Below are 21,664 nucleotides of genomic sequence, written 5' to 3'. Positions count from 1 at the left end.
TGAGGGCATGCAAGACCCTAATTGTCCCAGCCTGGGTCACATGACTGTGGGGGTGTGGGGCAGAAGGTCCCTATCTTTCCCTGACTACAGAATCAGAAGTATGGGATCAGGCAGTGATTCTCAATAGAGGCAACTTGTCCCCCAGGGGACACCTTCAAATGTCTGGACACATTTTTGGTTGTCATAGTTGAAGGGCTGAAGTTGCTGGTACCTTGTGGGTAGAGGCCAGGGACAGCGCTCAGCATCCTGCGATGCACAGGACACCCGCCACTGCAAGAAGGACCTGGTCCCACAAGTCACTAGTGTGGAGGCTGAGAAACTCCAGCACAGGGGAAGGACAGTTCTGAGGAGGTGAGGGCACTGAGTGGCCACACAACCCTCCTGCCCACCCTAAGCCTCCAAGTGGAGAGTGTCAGCCTGGCGAAGCTGAAGCTCATCCTTTAATCGCCACCGGAAAATCCACACTGCCGGGCAAATGAGCCCTGTCCATGACATGATGGTAGACCAACGTTTCTCCTTCGATGTATGTCCCTCAGTGCTCTCCCAGAGCTTCTCCGAAATACTGGGGGGCATTTCTCCTTGTTGCGGCTGGGCAGTGCTACGAGCTGCTCAGAGTCAGGGGCAAGGATCCCTTAAACTTCCTGCAAATGACCAGGATGACTGCCTGCATGAGGAATGTTCCAGCCCCAAATGTCAGCGGTGTCCCTAGGGGGAATTGCATTTAGAAGAAATTCAGGTGTCATTTTCTTGCTCTCCAGCATAGTAACCACTAATGGTCTGCGGCTGCTTTGCTCAATCTTAAATAAAATTCATAACACAGTTTCTCAGCCGCTCCAGGCAGGTTTCAGGGGCCAGATGTGCGCTGGGGCTACTGTTCCAGAGAGTGCAGGCGGGAAACGTGTCCCACAAGCTTCTGTCTTAGGACTGGTTTCCATCTCGTGGGTTATCAGAATGATCACAAGTCCCACCCGTTCCTCAGGAATCGTTTGGGCTGCTTTCCTGCAACCTGGAGCAGCTGTCACACACCCCTGATGGCCCCCAAATCCTAACCTATTTGCCGCGAGACCCTTGACGGAAAAGGGACTGAGTCGAATAGATGCCACACTGAAGTAAATACAAGTGAAAGCGTGAGAAAGGTTAGAAAAAGGGGTGCAACTCTTGATCCACTGTGGCGGACACACAGTGAACACGAGATCTTGCCTTTGGGTCCAGCCCACATGCTCAATGCATGCGTGTCTCCGTGTGTGTGGCCCGGGTTTCCTTCTATTCGTAGAACAAGTTTAGAAATGCTGAGTCCCTTTATCACCTGCACCGCGGATTCCCAGACCCTTGAACCGGGCCCGCGGCACCCTCCTAAACTGGCTTCTCCAACCAACGAGGAGGAAGAGCCCCCGACCCCCACCCCCAACCCCGTAATGAAATTAACAGCGACCACGCTGACGCGTGTGCTGGTGTCAGAGCCGGTTTCAACCACCTGACTCGTGTTGGGGGCGGTGTGTTGGGGGGGGGGGGCGCGTCGCTGAGCGACTCAGTCCCGTTGATTCGCGCGAGTTTGTTCACAGCGTCCCCGGGGCATCTCCGGAGCCAGCCTTGCGCGGGGCACCAAGGACGAGCGCTGAGCCCGCTCCTGCCCAGGGGCCCCGACAGAACCCGGGTCCGGAGGTCAGTCCCGCGGCCGCAGCTCCGAAGGGTCTGAGCCCTTAGGGCGCTGGAGGGGCGCAGGGAGGGTGGAGGAGGGCGGCGGGGTGGCGCCGCGGGGGTCGCCGAGGGGAGGGACCAGGCGCCCAGGGCTGAGGGGCAGGTGACTTCTGGGCAACGGGGCGCCGGAACCGCTGCCTGGGAGCCCCTGAGACCTGAAGTGCGCGCAGTGGGTGCCTTGAGGGAACGAAGTGTCTCCCCTGAGGGCACTTGGGCTCCCCAGATCCTTTGAGGGGACTCCAGGTCCAAGGAACTCTTTGGCCGCTAGGAAGAGGGAAGAGGGAGGAAACGTAGGAGGCTGGGGTGTCCCGAGGACTGGGTGGCGGGGATTCCCTCCAGAACAGGTGGAGGAGGAGCCTGGTCCTGGTTCTGAGGTTTTAGGGGTTGGGAAGGACGGCCCTGGGGACCGTGTGATCTGATGGGGGTGGGTGGGCAGGAGGTGAGCGGAGCTCTGCACACCTGAGAGGTCGGTGGGGGTCAGGGGGTCAGGTAGTAAACTAGCCAAATAGAACAAGGAAAGTGATCCTGTGGGGCGTCCAGAGGGCAGTCCGAGGGGTGGGGAGGGAAGAGGAGCCCCTGGGGATGTGTTTGGGGTTCGCTGAGGCACTTGAGAAGGTTCCCCGAGGAAAGGGGCCCTTGGGAAACAGCTTTTGAGCCTCTGAGGATGCCTCCCACAGCTGTGTGGCTGTGCATAGGGCTGGGGGTCTCCTGGGGGCGCTCCTCTGGGGCGGGGGGGCCTGGGTGGACTGGGGGGGATGCTTGGAGGGCCGGGCAGAGGGAAATTGTGTTGGAGGAGGGGGTGTGTAATTTCAGCTTGTGCATCTGCAGGTGTGTGTGCGTGTGTGCACGCGTGGGCTCTCATGCCCACACATGCATTTCAGGAGGGCAATCCACACTGACAGGCAGGCCTGGCCCCCTGCGTGGCAGGTTTCTCAAGAGTTTCCCTTGGGGGTGTCTGCGGTTGTGTTTGTGTCCTAATGCCCTGGTTTCCTCAGTGTCCATCTGCAAACAGGTTTCTTACAATCTTGTGTGTAGGGACCTGTCAGGGGGTTCCCACTATTTGCAGCAGCCTGTGTTTGCAGGATTAGGTGTGAGGGGTCTGTGATGGGTCTTATGCTTCTTTGAAAGGGTTAGAGGGAGAGGTCTGACTCCAAGTAACCAAAGAGTGTGTTCTGAGGTTGTGTGTCTATGTAATGATATATAATCCTTATGTTTAATCATTAATTTTCCTCATTTCCATGGAGGGCAAAGCTGACAGCACAAGATGTTAAATACTCCCTGTATCAGAGGCTGCACCTAAAAGAAAGGATGCTTACTTAAGTCTGAATTTCAGATAAATAAGCCATTATGTTTTAATATAAGCACATCATGAATACTTCATGGGACCTGCCTATCATGAAACATAATGTAGTGAAATAAATAAAAAATGATTTTTAATGTAGACATGACCCATGCAGTGCTGGAAGCCTATTTTCAACTAAAAAATTTGAGCATCTGAAACTCCAGTTTCCATTTGTTGTGGATTTATTGTCATGATGATGTTAAATTTGGCAAACTTGACCCCTGAGACCTCTCAGCCACTGACTGTCAGGCAGGAATCCCCCCCAATCCCCCCACCCCCCGACACACACGGGCCAAGTCCTGCCCGGGGTGAACCTGGAGAGGAGGCAGGGTCCCAGGACCCCACAGCTGAGCCTGCTGCCAAGCACCTCCTGCAGCGCCCGCCCCTCCCCAGGGGCTGTGGGGAGGGGTCCACCGAGCAGCCCCTCCCCTTCCCAGCAGCCCTGAGAGGCAGTCACTGAGCCTCCTGGACCAGAAGGGGGCCCAGGCCAGGCAGGGGCGGTGCTGGTCTGAGCCATGTGGCCAAGCTGCCCCGGAGCCTTAGGACAGGGCTGGCATGCGGCCCTGGCAGTGCCGGCCAGGAGGGCACTTACTGAGTGCCTGCTGTATGCCAGACACCAGAGGCCCTCTGATACCGGGTCCGCTGAGCTGCCCCTTCAGGGCCCTGACACTTCCCCTTGGATGGGGGGACCCGAGGACTTGGGGGCCATAGCTGCCCGTGTCCACCCCCATGTGAGGGCAGGGCTGGGTCACCCCCGGCCATCTGGCTGCTCAGCCCAGGCACTCCCTGCCCTGGTCTCCTGCCCACAGGGAAGGCCTGTCGTGTCATGATGCTGCCTCTCAGCACCATCGAGGGCAAGGACACCCCCACCGAGGAGGTGAAGACCAAGCCGCCTGAGAAAGGAGGTGAGAGACCCCTGGGTGGAAAGCTGTGGGCAGGGGGAGTGGGGAGGGTCTCCAGGGCTGGGCTGGGGGGCAAGGGGTGGCCCTGCAGCCTGGCCCCAGCCCCAGCTTCTCCCAGTGGCTCCTCGTGGGGAGGGAGGGCCCCGAGGGTCACCCAGGATGGAGCCCCCCACATCACCGGATGTCAGTGGGTCCTGTTGCTCCCTGGCTCGGAGGCTGCAGGGATGTCTCCTGGGAGCTGGAAGCCACCTGGTCTCCTCTTTGTGGCCTGGACACCCCTGTTGTCTTACTCCAGCCCCTCCCCTCACTGACACTCCCTGTCTGATCCCTGTGGGCCTTGGGGATGCGATAAGCTCATGTCTGCAGGCACTGCTGTACAGCTCCTCTAAACTCTGTGCCTCGGTTTCTCCTTCTGTAAAGTGGGATGATGATAGCAGCCATCCCAGAGGTCATTTTGCACAACCAAATAAAGGAAAACCCGTAAAATACTTACAGCAGCGCCCGTCACATAAGGAGGACTGCATGCATGTCAGGTCTCATCAATGATCTTATGGGGAAGGTTTTACTATTCTTGAGTTTCTCAAGCCTCAGAGGGCAAGAGGATCTCATGAGTCTGTCTCCCTCCCTCAGCCCAGCCTTCTGAGAACCGTGCGAAGCCCGCAAAGAAGCCCCCCAGAGTAAAGGGAAGAATGTCATTCAAAGTCCTGCCGTTCTGCCAGATGGTGAGCCTGCCTGTTTCCTACCTTGGATCAGAGGCCTCTGGTTTTTCAGCGCTCAGGCACATCCACCACCCTCGCTGCCCAGCAGACCATTGGGTGGCTGGACGCCCCTGTAGCACTGAGGATATGGCCCCACCCTATAAGGGATATTTTCCTTCAGGATGCTCCCCGGTTTCCTAATTCCAACCTCTGCTCCAATGTCACCTCCTCCATGAAGCCTCCCTTGCTCACCTTTGCCCCATTTCTCTCTAACTCTTTACCTTGTGAATCACCTGTAGTGTAATCATTGCTACTTGGAGCCTGCTTTGTAGCTGCTTGTTCATCATCTGTCTCCCTCACTAGAATAGTTCTGTGGGGGCAGGAACCTTCTCTCTTGTTCAAGAACAGATCCCTCGAGCACGCAACAGATATAAGGAAGGGCAGGCACTGTACCAACTCGGGCCAAATAAATGAAAGAATGAATTAGGGAGTGGTCCCTGCTGAGCCAGGCAGCTGTGGCTTTGCCCACCTGGATGCTATCCACTCACTTCTGGTAAAACCCTTGATTTTTTGGGCAGAACACCTGTCTCCCTGCCCTTAGATGGATCTGATCCCAGCCTCATTTCAACTCCAGGTGTGCCCCTGACCAATCAGAGCAGGAGATGCCCAGCTTCACTATGATTCCGTGACTGGTTCAGAGCTGGGCATGTGACTCAGCCTCGGCCAATGAGGAGTTTTCTCTGTCTCTGGGATATTCCCCCCACCTGCCGTGGTCCAGGAGCTGATGAAATTCCCAGGCCAGGGATCAGATCCCAGCAGTAGTTGTGACCTAAGTGGCAGTTCTGGATCCCCCACCCGCTGCACTGGACCAGGGATGGAACCTGTGTCTCAGCGCTCCAGAGGTGCCTCTGATCCCGCTGTGCCGCAGCAGGAACTCCCATCTCTGGGATTCTTAACAGACAGGACAGGAGACTGGAGGGGTTCTGATGGGAACTAGGGGTGTGAGGGGAGAGGTCGGGGGAGGCAGAGGGTCAGGGTTTTTCTTTTTGTCTTTTTGCCATTTCTAGGGCTGCTCCCGTGGCATATGGAGGTTCCCAGGCTAGGGGTCTAATCAGAGCTGTAGCCGCCAGCCTGGGCCAGAGCCACAGCAATGCGGGATCCGAGCCGCGTCTGTGACCTACACCACAGCTCACAGCAACGCCGGATCGTTAACCCACTGAGCAAGGCCTGGGACTAAACCCGCAACCTCATGGTTCCTAGTCGGATTTGTTAACCACTGCGCCACGACGGGAACTCCAGGGTCAGGGTTCTTGAAAGAACGCCTTTTCTATTAGTGCCTGGACCAGTGCCAGGCAGGAGTCTTTAAAAAAATCATGAAGAAACCATGTGAGAATCAAAAATTTCCAAAAACATCACAAAGATCATCCAAACTCACCAGGTGTTAACATTTTTTCTAGTTTCATGTTTTCTCTGAGAGAAATAGGTATACTCCTCAGTGTGTGTCCACTTAGAATATTCTCACACATGTGTGTGTGGGACTGTTGTAAGCTTGGGGTTTTTAATCTCAATATGCGCCTTCATCTCATCTACTGTCTATATTCCAGTTTTGATAATTTACTGCATACTGTCTTTTTGGTGTTCTTTTTCCTCCAATGCAAGGTTGTCTTTAAGCTGGAAAACATCCTTAGCCTTTTTTTCCCCTCCTATGCCCCTAACAATCATGAAGACCAGAGTTACCCCCTGCCCCATACTGATGGGTTGTTTTTTTTGGGGGGGTTGTTGTCATTTACCCTTTCCTACTAATGAGACTCGGGGTAGCTGTGATGTCTGGAATACCACCTAAGTGATCCCACGACTTCTCAGGACGTCCCATCTAGAGGCACATGAGGTCTGTCTGCCATCGTTGGTGACGGGAGTTTTGATCCACTTGGCCAAGATGCTTGTCCCATTCCTCCACTGCATAATCTCTCTCATTTTTGTTTTATTGATGCAATTGACTCATAAGAAATCCCTGGGGAGACACTCGCAGATGGACCAAGGAACCCGGAAGCAGAGAGCGCTCTGATTGGTCCATTTCAGGCCCTGTGCCCACAACCGACCCCATCATCAGCTGCGGGCATGGAGAATCCTAAACGCTCAGCCTGGGTCCCATGGCCCTGGAGTGTGGGGGGTAGAAGGTCCCTAACTTTCCCCACTCAGGAGAACAGGAGCATGGGGTCAGGCAGTGATTCTCAGCCAGAGGCAGTTTATCCTCCAGGGGACACCCTCAATGTCTGGCAACATTTTGGGGTGTTACACCGGAAGGGCTGAAGCTGCAGGTACCTTGTGGGCAGAGGCCAGGGACCGTGCTCAACATCCTGAAATGCACAGGACTCCCCCCGCACCCCCGACCCTGCAAAGAATGGTCTGACCCCAAATGTCTCTAGTGGACACTAACATTCTCCTCTTTCTCCTCTGTTCCCTTTCCTTCCAGCCAAGTGTCTGCTTCACCTATTCCTTGGAGCAAGATGACTCTGACGCGGATGCCCAAGTTCCTCCTGAACCTTCCAAGCCTGACTCAAATTGCACCTTCATTCCTCTGCCTGTTCTGGAGTTTCGTGAAGTCAAGGTGTGGGAGTGCCCCCTGTGCTGTCTCAGCTTTGTCTCTGCTTCCTAATTCCTGAGATCCCTCTGCTTCCCGCTCTTGACTGGGCACCCCCAAACCGTGCATGCTGGGCTCCTGTGATGTAAACCCCCAAATACAGCTGCTTAAATAAACGGAAGTAGATGTCTCTCTGGTGGTGGTGGTCTGTGTGTAAAACTCCCAGGGCCCAGCGGTTGCCATCCTGTGGAGCTGGGCAGCCTGGGTCCTCTGGTCCTGGTGCTCTGTGCCGTGTGTCTGGGGAGGGCTCACCCCCACATCCAATCCACTTCCTGGGTCACGGGCAGGAGGGGAGGAGGGAAGGGGAAGACACACTTGAGTCCTTCAAAGGGCAACTCCTGCAAGATGCCCACATCACTTTTCCTCTACCCTCATTGGCTAGAACACAGTCACATGACCACATGTAGCTGCAAGAGATGCTGGGAAGTGTAGTCCTTAGCTGGGCAATCATGTGCTCACCTAATAGCTTCTGTTGTTACAGCAAAGGAGACTGGATATTGTGTCCACCATCGACCTGGTCTGTTATGTTAACTCACCCCAAGCACTAGGCCGTGATGACTACATGCGAGAATAAGTTGACTCTTCAGTTTGGTATCTGTCTCCCATTGAGTAGGATTCCCTCCATATTTATATGATTAATTATAATAATGCACATTTCTTTAGCATTCGCCATCACAGCAAAATCCACACTTCAGGGAAACTGAGTTCATGCACCCAAAGCAGAGGGCATCAGGCGGGTCTCCTCCCTGAGGCTCTACCAGAAAATTCACATTGGAAAAGTTGGTAAATTCTCTGAGCACGAAAGGGCTGCTAGCTGGAATGCACACCAAAATCCCTAGAGCAGGCAAAATAGGGGAAACCTATGTGGCTGGAGATTGCCTTCATATCTGCTCAGAAGTTTTTTGATAGACCGGAAGTTCTCATTTGGGGTGATGCTCCACTGCCCCCTCCTGGAACTTCTCCGCAACGTTGGGAATATTTCCGGTTGTCCCAACCTGGTGGTGCTCCCTGGCTCTAATGGAGAGGGACCAAGGATCCTCTAGGCGTGATGCAATGCACCAGGAAGAACTTTTGCGCAAATGTCAATAGTGGCACTATGGAGAATAGCATTTGAGAGGAAGTTAGGAGTAGTTTCCGTACCTCCTGCACCGTAACCGTAACAAACCACATGTGGCCACTTTGGTATAAATTACTCCATCCTACGTAAAATTTAAAACACCGTTTCTCAGCCCCTCCAAGCAGGTGTCATGGGCCAGATGTGACCACTGTCTGGATAGAGAATATTTCCATGGCCACAGAAGGTTCTGTCCTCAGGGCCGATTGGGTGTCTTGGGGTATCAGGTTGTCCCACGGTGAAGCCCCCAGGAAGTGAGGGTGTGGGCTCGGTGCTGTGAGGGACCGAATGAGCACAGCCAAAGGGAGCCTCTCACAAGAGACCCTTGCAGACCCTCTGGGCTCCTCGGGAGGTTCCCTGGGCCTTTGGAGACTCAGGGCTGGCCAGTACCCTGCCCAGGACACCGCCTCTGCCTGGGGCAGATTAACCAATTGGATACCGGTACAGTCAGGTGAATGCGACCATCTCCTGCATATGTTCCACCTGTCAGGTATGTGCTGAGCACTCTGCGTGGATGGCCTCACTTACCTTCCCCAGAGTCCTGTGAGGCAGGAACTAAAATGATCCCAGTTTATAGGCGAGAAGACCGAGGCTCAGGAGGGTTTTTTTTGTTTTTTGTTTTGGAAGGATGTTGTTTAAACTTTTGCAACTATATCAAGACTCTGTTGCTATTTGTATATTACACTCTTTCAATTCACAGGATTCAGCTTTTCATGAAATACAACTTTAAAAAAGGATGTATATCTGTTCACATTACTGCACAGACTATGCTTTTCACAGGAACTTCTCAACTTTATCTCCTGCCGGAGCTGGCACAGAAAATCCCCCAGGTCAGGGGTGGGCAGGTATGGCCACCCAGCCCACAGCCTGTTGTGGCAATAAGGGTTCGTTGGCACAGATACACCCATTCCTCACTTATATTCCCAGCTGCTCCCATGCAAATTGGTGTGGCTGCTGGAGAGAGACCTCTGGCCAGAATGCTAAAATAATTCGCCATGAAATGCTCGACCAAACAAGTGACTGACTCTGATTTGAATAGATGGCAAACAAGTCTCATCAGGTGAACGTGTGAGAATGGTTAGAAAAAGGAGGGAAACTCTTGAGTCATGGTGACACATAGTGTAAAAGAGATCTCGTGTTGGGGTCCAGCGCACACGCTCCATAAATGCGTTTCTCCGTGGGTGGCATGTGTTTCTTCCCATTCGCAGACCAAGTTTAGAAATGCTACCTACCTTTATTACCTGCACAATCGATTCGTGCCCGCCTACAGCCTGCCTGTGGCGAACTTCTGCATTGTTTTCTCTAAAGAATGAGCAGCAAGAGGCCCCCGACCCTCCCCCGTACTAATGAAATTACAGCGAAAAACTCTGACGCCTGTGCTGGTGTCAGAGACGGTCTGAACCACCTGACTCGTGCTGGGGGCGGGGTGGGGGGGGTTGCGCGTGTAGCTCAGCGACTCGGGGCCGTTCATTCGCGCGAGTTTGTTCACAGCGTCCCCGGGGCATCTCCGGAGCCAGGCTGGTGCAGGCGCCGAGGACAGGCACTGAGCCCGCCCGCCCGCTCCCGCCCAGGGGCCCAGACAGCACCCGGGTCCGGAGGTCAGTTCCGAGGCTGCAGCTTTGGCACGTCTGCGCCATCAGGGCCGGGGCGCGACGCTGGGCGCGGGCCGGCGGGTCGGGGCTGCGGGGTCCGGACGCGCGGAGGGAGGAGGCGCCCAGCGAGCGGGTGCGTGTGAGTCGGAGCAACGGGGCGCCGAGCTGCCGCCTGGAGCCCCTGTGACCCGACCTTTGCGCGCGCAGTGGGGCCGCTTGAGGAGCCCGCTTCCCCCCGGGGGACAGTCGGGGTCCTCGCCCTTGGATCCGGGGCGGGGGCGGAGGGCGGCTGCAGGTACTGGGATGTCTGGGGCCCCTGGGAGGGGGGAGACGGGAGGGGTGGCGGAGGTGGGGTGTCTGGGGTGGGGGACGGCGGAGACTCCGTCCGGGACGGGTGGCGGAGGAGCGTCGGTCGCGGTCGCAGCGTGCAGGGGCTGCAGGGACAGACCTGAGGACTTGGCAGTTGGATGCAGGAGGCAGGTGATGCGGGGGGCGGGGGTTGCTCTGCACACCTGAGAGGTCAGGGGTCAGTTGGCAGCGAATTGGCCAGAACATAGGAAAGGGATGCTGTGGGGCGTCCAGAGGGCAGTCTGAGGGGCCGGGAGGGGCGAGGAGCCCCTCGGGATGTGTCTGGGGTTCGCGGAGACACGTAAGAAGAGTCGCAGATGAGAAGGGCGCTGGGAAAACTGCTCTGAGCCGCCAGTGATTCTGCGCGTCTGCGTGGCTGCGGGTGGGGGCTGGGAGCTGTGCTGGGCGCGCATCTGAGCGGGGCAGGCTCTGGGGAGGGGCCTGGGTGGGACCGAGGGTGGGCTCGGAGGGCCAGGCGGAGGGCAACTGTCTTGGAGGAGGTGATGGGTTACTTCGGCTTGTGTGTTTTCCGAGTGTGTGTGCATGCGCTGTGGGTCCACAACCGCGAGAGGGGAGGACATTCGTACCGCCAAGCAGGCCTGCCCTGAGTGGTGGGTGTCTCGTTCCCTGGAGGTGTGTTTCTGCAGGTGTGTTTGTGTCCGAATGCCCTGGTTCCCTCCGTGTTCATCTAAAAACGTCTGTTTTGTACAACTGTGTGTGTGTGTGTATCGCTGCCCTTCCCAAGATTTGATGCATCTTGTATTTGCAGGATTATGTTGAGGGTTTGTGATGGGTCTTTTGCTTCTTCAAAAAGCTTAGAGGAGAGGTTTCTAAGTTACTAGATTGTGTGGTCTGAGGGTGTGTGTGTGTTTGTGCGTGTTTTCCTCATGCTTAATCATTAATTTCCCTCATTTCCATGGAGGGCAAAGCTGACAGCACAAGATGTTAAATACTCCCTGTATCAGAGGCTGCACCTAAAAGAAAGGATGCTTACTTAAGTCTGAATTTCAGATAAATAAGCCATTATGTTTTAATATAAGCACATCATGAATACTTCATGGGACCTGCCTATCATGAAACATAATGTAGTGAAATAAATAAAAAATGATTTTTAATGTAGACATGACCCATGCAGTGCTGGAAGCCTATTTTCAACTAAAAAATTTGTGCATCTGAAACTCCAGTTTCCATTTGTTGTGGATTTATTGTCATGATGATGTTAAATTTGGCAAACTTGACCCCTGAGACCTCTCAGCCACTGACTGTCAGGCAGGAATCCCCCCCAATCCCCCCACCCCCCCGACACACCACGGGCCAAGTCCTGCCCGGGGTGAACCTGGAGAGGAGGCAGGGTCCCAGGACCCCACAGCTGAGCCTGCTGCCAAGCACCTCCTGCAGCGCCCGCCCCTCCCCAGGGGCTGTGGGGAGGGGTCCACCGAGCAGCCCCTCCCCTTCCCAGCAGCCCTGAGAGGCAGTCACTGAGCCTCCTGGACCAGAAGGGGGCCCAGGCCAGGCAGGGGCGGTGCTGGTCTGAGCCATGTGGCCAAGCTGCCCCGGAGCCTTAGGACAGGGCTGGCATGCGGCCCTGGCAGTGCCGGCCAGGAGGGCACTTACTGAGTGCCTGCTGTATGCCAGACACCAGAGGCCCTCTGATACCGGGTCCGCTGAGCTGCCCCTTCAGGGCCCTGACACTTCCCCTTGGATGGGGTGACCGAGGACTTGGGGGCCATAGCTGACCGTGTCCACCCCCATGTGAGGGCAGGGCTGGGTCACCCCCGGCCATCTGGCTGCTCAGCCCAGGCACTCCCTGCCCTGGTCTCCTGCCCACAGGGAAGGCCTGTCGTGTCATGATGCTGCCTCTCAGCACCATCGAGGGCCAAGGACACCCCCACCGAGGAGGTGAAGACCAAGCCGCCTGAGAAAGGAGGTGAGAGACCCCTGGGTGGAAAGCGTGGGCAGGGGGAGTGGGGAGGGTTCTCCAGGGCTGGGCTGGGGGGCAAGGGGTGGCCCTGCAGCCTGGCCCCAGCCCCAGCTTCTCCCAGTGGCTCCTCGTGGGGAGGGAGGGCCCCGAGGGGCACCCAGGATGGAGCCCCCCACATCACCGGATGTCAGTGGGTCCTGTTGCTCCCTGGCTCGGAGGCTGCAGGGATGTCTCCTGGGAGCTGGAAGCCACCTGGTCTCCTCTTTGTGGCCTGGACACCCCTGTTGTCTTACTCCAGCCCCTCCCCTCACTGACACTCCCTGTCTGATCCCTGTGGGCCTTGGGGATGCGATAAGCTCATGTCTGCAGGCACTGCTGTGCAACCTCCAGTGAATGCCCTAACTTCTCTGTGCCTTGATTTCCTCATCTCTAAAGTGGGATGATATGGCGTGGCTAACAGAGTTTTTAGGAACAACCAAATAAGCTACTTACCTTTAAAAATCTTAAAAGAGTGCCTGGCATAGAGCAAGCACTGCACAGGTATTCTTGTGACTGGTCTCATGATGATTTTATTATTGCATTTCTCAAGCCTCAGAGAGCAAAATGATCTCATGAGTCTTTCTTGCTCCTTCAGCCCTGCCTTCTGAGAAGTCCGAGAAGGCGCCAAGGAAGCCCACCAGAATGAAGGGAACCGTGTCATTCAAACTCCTGCCCATCTGCCCAATGGTGAGCCTGCCTGTTTCCTCCCTTTGACCGGAGGCCCGGGTTCTGAGAGGTCAGGTACATGCATCACCCCTCTGCCCAGCAGAGACACTGCAGGAGCTGGGTGCCCCGTGTCCCCCCCGCCCCAAGGATGCGACTCCATCCTGTGGGGATGGCTTTCTTGGGGGTGCCGCTCACTTTCCTGCCTCCTTCTCTTCCCTAATTCCCAGCTCGTCTCTATTTTCACCTCCTCCATGAAGCCCCCCTTTCTCGCTTTTGCCCCATTGCTCTCTAATCTCTTTCCTTGCTGAGGTTTCTTCAGCGTAATGATTGCTACCTGAGAGCATGTCTGGTATCTGTTTATCATCTGTCTCCCCCGCTAGAGTAGTTCTGTGGGGGCAGGAACCGCCTCTATTGTTCAGTGACACATCCCTCAGCAGGTGACAGATGACAGGAAGGGCAGGCACTGTATGCACGTGGGCTGAATAAACGAAGGAATGAATTAGGGAGTGGTCCCTGCGGAGGCAGGCAGCTGTGGCTTTGCCCACCTGAATCCATTCCTGCTTCTTCTGCTAATGCCCTTGATTTTTCTTGGGGGACACCTGTCTGCGTGTGCTTAGGGTGGATCTGAGCCCGTCCTTAAACCAGTTCCAGGTGTGTCCTTGACCAAACAGCGCAGGTAGCGCCAGGTTCACTGTTACTGGTTCAGAGCTGGGTATGTGACTCAGCCTTGGCCAATGAGGCATCTTCTCTATCTCTGGGGTTCTTCACAGGCAGGACAGGAGCCTGGAACCTCCTTGACAGGAAGCGGGGGTGAGGGTGAGGGATGCGGTCAAGGGAGTCACGGGTTCAGGATGCTCCCAAGAACATCTTTCCTATCCGTGCCCGCAACCGTGCCAGGGAGGAGGCTTTAAAAACTTTTCTTATTAGGAAAGAATGTGAGAATTAAAGATTTTACACACATAGTACAGAAATCCTCCAAATGCACCGATTACCTTCCTATTTCGTGCTTTGTTTTCTCAAGATGCATATACATACTTCCGTGTGCATCGCCTGGGAAAGAGAATCGTCTTCTACCTAAGCGTGGGATTCCCATCACCTGTGGGCTTTAATCCTGCCACACACTTCCTTCTCCTCTGCTGTTGGTGGTCCTGCTCTGTGAATTTACTACACACTGTCTTTTTGGCTTTTTCCCCCCTCCAACTCCAGGTCCCAGCTAGGATGAGCTACTGTGCTTGTAACATATACCTAATTCTCCTTGAGCTGGAAAATCTCCTTGACCTTTTCTTGCCTCTTCTGAGACTGACAGTTTTGAGACCAGAGTCTCACCCTGCCCCGGATTGATGGTTATATTGTATATGTTTATCCTACATTTTCTTTTTATGAGTGTTGTTGGTCTTGATGTCTTGTTATTGCTCACCCCTTTCCCCTAATGAGGTGCAGGGCAGTCTGAGATCTCTGGAACATCACCAAAGGGGTGCCATGTCCTTCTCAAGACACCACATCCCAAGGCACTCGAGGTCTTGTAGTCGAGAAGGAATTGGGGTGTCGTTTCCCTGCCCCCCCTGCACTGTAACCACGAACTTACTGCCTGTGCCTACTTCAGTGTCAATGAATCAATCTTGAATAAAATTCATAGCCCAGTGTCAGCTTCTCCAGACAGGACTCAATGGCCAGATGTGGGCAGTGGGCACCATACTGGATGGGGCAGATAGAGAGCATATCCGTGGCCACAGAAGGTTCTGTCCTCAGGGCCGATTGGGTGTCTTGGGGTATCAGGTTGTCCCACGGTGAAGCCCCCAGGAAGTGAGGGTGTGGGCTCGGTGCTGTGAGGGACCGAATGAGCACAGCCAAAGGGAGCCTCTCACAAGAGACCCTTGCAGACCCTCTGGGCTCCTCGGGAGGTTCCCTGGGCCTTTGGAGACTCAGGGCTGGCCAGTACCCTGCCCAGGACACCGCCTCTGCCTGGGGCAGATTAACCAATTGGATACCGGTACAGTCAGGTGAATGCGACCATCTCCTGCATATGTTCCACCTGTCAGGTATGTGCTGAGCACTCTGCGTGGATGGCCTCACTTACCTTCCCCAGAGTCCTGTGAGGCAGGAACTAAAATGATCCCAGTTTATAGGCGAGAAGACCGAGGCTCAGGAGGGTTTTTTTTGTTTTTTGTTTTGGAAGGATGTTGTTTAAACTTTTGCAACTATATCAAGACTCTGTTGCTATTTGTATATTACACTCTTTCAATTCACAGGATTCAGCTTTTCATGAAATACAACTTTAAAAAAGGATGTATATCTGTTCACATTACTGCACAGACTATGCTTTTCACAGGAACTTCTCAACTTTATCTCCTGCCGGAGCTGGCACAGAAAATCCCCCAGGTCAGGGGTGGGCAGGTATGGCCACCCAGCCCACAGCCTGTTGTGGCAATAAGGGTTCGTTGGCACAGATACACCCATTCCTCACTTATATTCCCAGCTGCTCCCGTGCAAACTGGAAAAGCTCCTACAGAGCCCCAGGGCCCCGAATTCTGAAATATTTGCCATGAAACAGTTGAAAAAAAGGTAGCTGATCCTAATTTGCATAGATGCTAAATTCAGGTAAATTCAGGTGGAAGTGAGAGAATGGTCGGAGGGAGGAGTTCCGACTGTGGTGCCAATGGATGAGTGGCGTCTCTGCAGAATCAGCGCCAGGACGCAGGTTCAATCCTTGGCCCCACAGTATTAAAGGATCCTTTGATGCTGCTACTGCTGCAGCGTAGGTCAGAACTGCAGCTCAGATCCGGTGCCTGGCCCGGGAACATCCATATGCCACGAGGTGGCCAAAAAGAAAAAAAAAAAAAAAGGAGGGAAACTCTTGAACTACTGGGCCTGTGACACAGAGTCGGAAAGAGAGCTTGTGTTGGGTCCATCGCGCATGCTCCATACATGTGTTTCTCCGTGGGTGGCATGTGTTTCTTCCTATTGGTAAACCAAGTTTAGAAATGCTACCTGCCTTTATTACCTGCACAAATGATTCTCGTCCACTTCCAACGGGCTGGAGCCGGCCTTCTAAATTGTTTTCTCTTAAGGAGGAGAAGGAAGGGGCCCCGACCCTCCCCTTGATAATGAAATGACGGCGAAAACTCTGATGCCTGCGCCGGTGTCAGATACCCTTTAAACCACCTGACCTTCGTTGGGGTCGGGGTGGGGGTGGTGCGTGTTGCTCAGCGAGTCGGTTCGGCTCATCAGCACGGGTTTGTCCCCAGATTCCGTGGGCATCTTCCGAACCAGCCCTGCCTGGTCTCCCAGAACAAGGACTGAGCAAGCCCACCGGCTCCTGCCCAGCGGCCCAGAGGGAACTCGGGTCGAGAGGTCAGTCCTGGGGGTGGGGTGCAGCTCGGAGAGCGCTGCGGGGTCTCCGTGGGGAGGCGGGGGGGGGGGGCGCCAAGCCGGGAGATGCAGGTGCATTCAGGCCGTTGCCTGGACGCCCCTGAGACCAGACGGCGCGCGCGCGCTGCGGAGCCCTTGAGGAGCCCGCGTCTGCCCTGAGCGCGGCCAGAGTCCTGAGACCCTCGTGAACCCCCTGGTGTCTGCAAGTCCTAGGATTTCTCGGGCCCCAGGAGGAGAGAAGGCTCGAGCGGATAAGGGGCTAGGCTGTCCCGAGGACGGGGTGGCGGGGATTCCCTCCAGAACAGGTGGAGGAGGAGCCTGGTCCTGGTTCTGAGGTTTTAGGGGTTGGGAAGGACGGCCCTGGGGACCGTGTGATCTGATGGGGGTGGGTGGGCAGGAGGTGAGCGGAGCTCTGCACACCTGAGAGGTCGGTGGGGGTCAGGGGGTCAGGTAGTAAACTAGCCAAATAGAACAAGGAAAGTGATCCTGTGGGGCGTCCAGAGGGCAGTCCGAGGGGTGGGGAGGGAAGAGGAGCCCCTGGGGATGTGTTTGGGGTTCGCTGAGGCACTTGAGAAGGTTCCCCGAGGAAAGGGGCCCTTGGGAAACAGCTTTTGAGCCTCTGAGGATGCCTCCCACAGCTGTGTGGCTGTGCATAGGGCTGGGGGGTCTCCTGGGGGCGCTCCTCTGGGGCGGGGGGGGCCTGGGTGGACTGGGGGGGATGCTTGGAGGGCCGGGCAGAGGGAAATTGTGTTGGAGGAGGGGGTGTGTAATTTCAGCTTGTGCATCTGCAGGTGTGTGTGCGTGTGTGCACGCGTGGGCTCTCATGTCCACACATGCATTTCAGGAGGGCAATCCACACTGACAGGCAGGCCTGGCCCCCTGCGTGGCAGGTTTCTCAAGAGTTTCCCTTGGGGGTGTCTGCGGTTGTGTTTGTGTCCTAATGCCCTGGTTTCCTCAGTGTCCATCTGCAAACAGGTTTCTTACAATCTTGTGTGTAGGGACCTGTCAGGGGGTTCCCACTATTTGCAGCAGCCTGTGTTTGCAGGATTAGGTGTGAGGGGTCTGTGATGGGTCTTATGCTTCTTTGAAAGGGTTAGAGGGAGAGGTCTGACTCCAAGTAACCAAAGAGTGTGTTCTGAGGTTGTGTGTCTATGTAATGATATATAATCCTTATGTTTAATCATTAATTTTCCTCATTTCCATGGAGGGCAAAGCTGACAGCACAAGATGTTAAATACTCCCTGTATCAGAGGCTGCACCTAAAAGAAAGGATGCTTACTTAAGTCTGAATTTCAGATAAATAAGCCATTATGTTTTAATATAAGCACATCATGAATACTTCATGGGACCTGCCTATCATGAAACATAATGTAGTGAAATAAATAAAAAATGATTTTTAATGTAGACATGACCCATGCAGTGCTGGAAGCCTATTTTCAACTAAAAAATTTGAGCATCTGAAACTCCAGTTTCCATTTGTTGTGGATTTATTGTCATGATGATGTTAATTTGGCAAACTTGACCCCTGAGACCTCTCAGCCACTGACTGTCAGGCAGGAATCCCCCCCAATCCCCCCACCCCCCGACACACACGGGCCAAGTCCTGCCCGGGGTGAACCTGGAGAGGAGGCAGGGTCCCAGGACCCCACAGCTGAGCCTGCTGCCAAGCACCTCCTGCAGCGCCCGCCCCTCCCCAGGGGCTGTGGGGAGGGGTCCACCGAGCAGCCCCTCCCCTTCCCAGCAGCCCTGAGAGGCAGTCACTGAGCCTCCTGGACCAGAAGGGGGCCCAGGCCAGGCAGGGGCGGTGCTGGTCTGAGCCATGTGGCCAAGCTGCCCCGGAGCCTTAGGACAGGGCTGGCATGCGGCCCTGGCAGTGCCGGCCAGGAGGGCACTTACTGAGTGCCTGCTGTATGCCAGACACCAGAGGCCCTCTGATACCGGGTCCGCTGAGCTGCCCCTTCAGGGCCCTGACACTTCCCCTTGGATGGGGGGACCCGAGGACTTGGGGGCCATAGCTGCCCGTGTCCACCCCCATGTGAGGGCAGGGCTGGGTCACCCCCGGCCATCTGGCTGCTCAGCCCAGGCACTCCCTGCCCTGGTCTCCTGCCCACAGGGAAGGCCTGTCGTGTCATGATGCTGCCTCTCAGCACCATCGAGGGCAAGGACACCCCCACCGAGGAGGTGAAGACCAAGCCGCCTGAGAAAGGAGGTGAGAGACCCCTGGGTGGAAAGCTGTGGGCAGGGGGAGTGGGGAGGGTCTCCAGGGCTGGGCTGGGGGGCAAGGGGTGGCCCTGCAGCCTGGCCCCAGCCCCAGCTTCTCCCAGTGGCTCCTCGTGGGGAGGGAGGGCCCCGAGGGTCACCCAGGATGGAGCCCCCCACATCACCGGATGTCAGTGGGTCCTGTTGCTCCCTGGCTCGGAGGCTGCAGGGATGTCTCCTGGGAGCTGGAAGCCACCTGGTCTCCTCTTTGTGGCCTGGACACCCCTGTTGTCTTACTCCAGCCCCTCCCCTCACTGACACTCCCTGTCTGATCCCTGTGGGCCTTGGGGATGCGATTAGTGCATGCCTGCAGACATTGCTGTGCAACCTCCAGCAGGTGTCCCTACCTGTCTGAGCCTCAGCTTCCTCATATGAAAATGGGATGAACCTAGTTAGCATCTTGAGGGTCTTGTGAACACCCAAACAGGCTACTCTGTGTAAAACCCAAACAGGCTACTCTGTGTAAAACCCTTTAAGGACTGCCTGGCACATAGCAAGTACTGTGCACATGTTAGCTCTTGCCTCTGGTTTCGTGATGAAAATGTTACCATTAGGGAGTTTTAAGCCTCAGAGGGCAAGACGATCTCATGAGTCTGTCTTCCTCCCTCAGCCCTGCTCTCTGTGACCCCCGAGGAGCCGCCAAAGAAGCCCCCCAGAATGAAGGGGAGGATGTCATTCCGAGTGCTGCCCATCTGCCCGATGGTGAGCCTGCCTGCTTCCTCCCTTTGACCAGAGGCCCTGGGTTCTGAGAGGTCAGGCACATGCACCACCCCTCTGCCGCACTGGGTGCCCCTAGGTCCCCCCAGAATGTGGCTCCATCGTGTGTGGGGGGTGGTTTTTGTTGGTCATGCCGTCCCTTCCTCTCTCCTTCTCTTTGGTAATTCCTGCATCTGCTGACCGTCACTTCCTCAAGGAAGCCTCCCCTGGGCCCTCCTTCCTCCTTCCTTTCTGACCTCTTTCCTGGCTGAATTTTCTTTAGAGTAATGATTGCTCTCTGAGACATGCCCCGTATCTGTGTTTCATCATCTGTCTTATACTAGAGTAGTTCTTTGGGTGCAGAAATCTCCTCTGGAGCACAGAACTGGTATAAGGAAGTGTAGGCACAGTATACAGGTGGGCAGAATGAAGAAATGAATTAAGGCAGTGGTCCCTGCTGTGGCTTGGACCACCTGTATCCATTCCTCCTTCTTCTCTTAACACCCTTGCTTTTTTTGAGAGACCCCCCCCCCGTTTCTATGCTCATTGGATGGATCTAATTCCATGCGCAAATGGGCTCCAGATGTGCCCCTAACCAATCGGAGCAGGCAATGCCTATGTCCGTTGTGATTGGCCCATGGTTGGGCACATGACTCAGCCTTGGCCAATGAGCCTTGGCCTTGAGGCCTCTGAGCCATCTCTGGGATGGTTAACAGGCAGGCCTGGGGCTTGGAGGGGATGATGGAAGCCCAAGGGGCAGAGGAGAGAGGTCAGGGAGGCACAGGCTTGGGATGCTCGGAAGAACATTTTTCCTGTTAGCGCCCGCAGCAGTGCCAGGGTGGCGCCTTCAGGAATCTTCTAATTAGGAAAGAATGTGAGAGTAATGGCTTTTGCAGAAACATTATAGAGATCATTCTTACTCACCGATTTTTCACATTTTTTACTTTATATATGTACATATGTATATGTATATATGAGTATATACTGTGTGTACATATACACACGTGTGTATATTGACATACATATGAACATAGTCCTCAATCTTTATCACTTTAAAATAAGACTATGCTCTCGCATGTGCAGTCTCAGTGTATCAACCCTGATACACACTACCCTTTCATCTACTGCCCATAATCCAGTTTTGTTTATTTGCTACATCCTGGTTTTTTTTTTTTTTTTTTTTTTTGCATTCTTTGTCCTCTAATACAAGGTCTGGTCCAGGGCCAACTATTGCGCTTAATAATGTATATTTAGCTCTTTCTAAGCTGGAAAAACTCTCTCTGCCTCTTATGACCCTGACAGTTTTGAAGACCAGAATCACACTTGGCAGCATATGGTTTGAGATTTTGTTTGTTTATTCCCCCGCCGCCCCTTTCCCCCTAAGGAGACTCAGGGTAGCTGTGATCTCTGGAATACCACCTAAGTGATACAGCGACTTCTCAGGACATGCCATCTAGAGGCACAAGAGGCCTGTCAGGCATCACTAGTGGATCATTTTGATCCACTTGAATAAGATGCTTGTCCCATTTCACCTCTGCCTACTCTCTAGTTTCTCTATGCAACTGACTGTAAGAAATCAGTGGGGAGACACTTGCCGATGAACCAAGGAACCTAGAAACAGCATTCTGATCGGTCAACTTTGCGTCCTGTGCCCACTACTGACCCCATCATCAGATGCAGGCATGGAGAATCCTAAATCGCTCAACCTGGGTCCCACAGCCATGGAGTGTGGGGGGTAGAAGGTCCCTAACTTTCCCCACTCAGGAGAACAGGAGCATGGGGTCAGGCAGTGATTCTCAGCCAGAGGCAGTTTATCCTCCAGGGGACACCCTCAATGTCTGGCAACATTTTGGGGTGTTACACCGGAAGGGCTGAAGCTGCAGGTACCTTGTGGGCAGAGGCCAGGGACCGTGCTCAACATCCTGAAATGCACAGGACTCCCCCCGCACCCCCGACCCTGCAAAGAATGGTCTGACCCCAAATGTCTCTAGTGGACACTAACATTCTCCTCTTTCTCCTCTGTTCCCTTTCCTTCCAGCCAAGTGTCTGCTTCACCTATTCCTTGGAGCAAGATGACTCTGACGCGGATGCCCAAGTTCCTCCTGAACTTTCCAAGCCTGACTCAAATTGCACCTTCATTCCTCTGCCTGTTCTGGAGTTTCATGAAGTCAAGGTGTGGGAGTGCCCCCTGTGCTGTCTCAGCTTTGTCTCTGCTTCCTAATTCCTGAGATCCCTCTGCTTCCCGCTCTTGACTGGGCACCCCCAAACCGTGCATGCTGGGCTCCTGTGATGTAAACCCCCAAATACAGCTGCTTAAATAAACGGAAGTAGATGTCTCTCTGGTGGTGGTGGTCTGTGTGTAAAACTCCCAGGGCCCGG

The 21,664-nt window shown here is 54.8% G+C and overlaps 2 protein-coding genes across 2 annotated transcripts; one reads left to right on the top strand and one right to left on the bottom strand.

Moving 5' to 3' along the window:
* Positions 1-1,663: 1,663 nt before the first annotated feature.
* On the bottom strand, positions 1,664-3,868 carry LOC125133297 (basic salivary proline-rich protein 3-like). The gene is made up of 2 exons (XM_047791404.1): positions 3,633-3,868; positions 1,664-2,195 (listed from the first exon to the last, which is right to left on the bottom strand). Exons 1-2 carry the CDS (start codon positions 3,866-3,868, stop codon positions 1,664-1,666), a joined length of 768 nt encoding a protein of 255 aa, XP_047647360.1.
* Positions 3,869-9,843: 5,975 nt separating this feature from the next.
* LOC125133039 (uncharacterized) lies at positions 9,844-21,621 on the top strand. The gene is given in 8 exon segments (XM_047791021.1): positions 9,844-9,993; positions 12,166-12,221; positions 12,223-12,262; positions 12,891-12,982; positions 16,207-16,312; positions 18,444-18,539; positions 19,200-19,291; positions 21,324-21,621. Coding segments are annotated over 7 exon segments (648 nt in total). The 5' UTR covers positions 9,844-9,993; positions 12,166-12,182; the 3' UTR covers positions 21,507-21,621.
* The last annotated feature ends 43 nt before the right edge of the window (positions 21,622-21,664 follow it).

This window comes from Phacochoerus africanus, chromosome 8, assembly GCF_016906955.1.
Source record: "Phacochoerus africanus isolate WHEZ1 chromosome 8, ROS_Pafr_v1, whole genome shotgun sequence".
NCBI lineage: Eukaryota > Metazoa > Chordata > Mammalia > Artiodactyla > Suidae > Phacochoerus > Phacochoerus africanus.
This window is presented reverse-complemented; position numbering and strand designations above follow the sequence as displayed.

Excerpts from the sequence above, each read along its gene's own strand:
- LOC125133297 (XM_047791404.1), bottom strand. The coding sequence starts at position 3,868 with ATGACACGACAGGCCTTCCCTGTGGGCAGGAGACCAGGGCAGGGAGTG. Across the intron at positions 2,196-3,632 it reads TGGCATACAGCAGGCACTCA|TTTACTACCTGACCCCCTGA; the intron begins GTAAGTGCCCTC and ends CTATTTGGCTAG.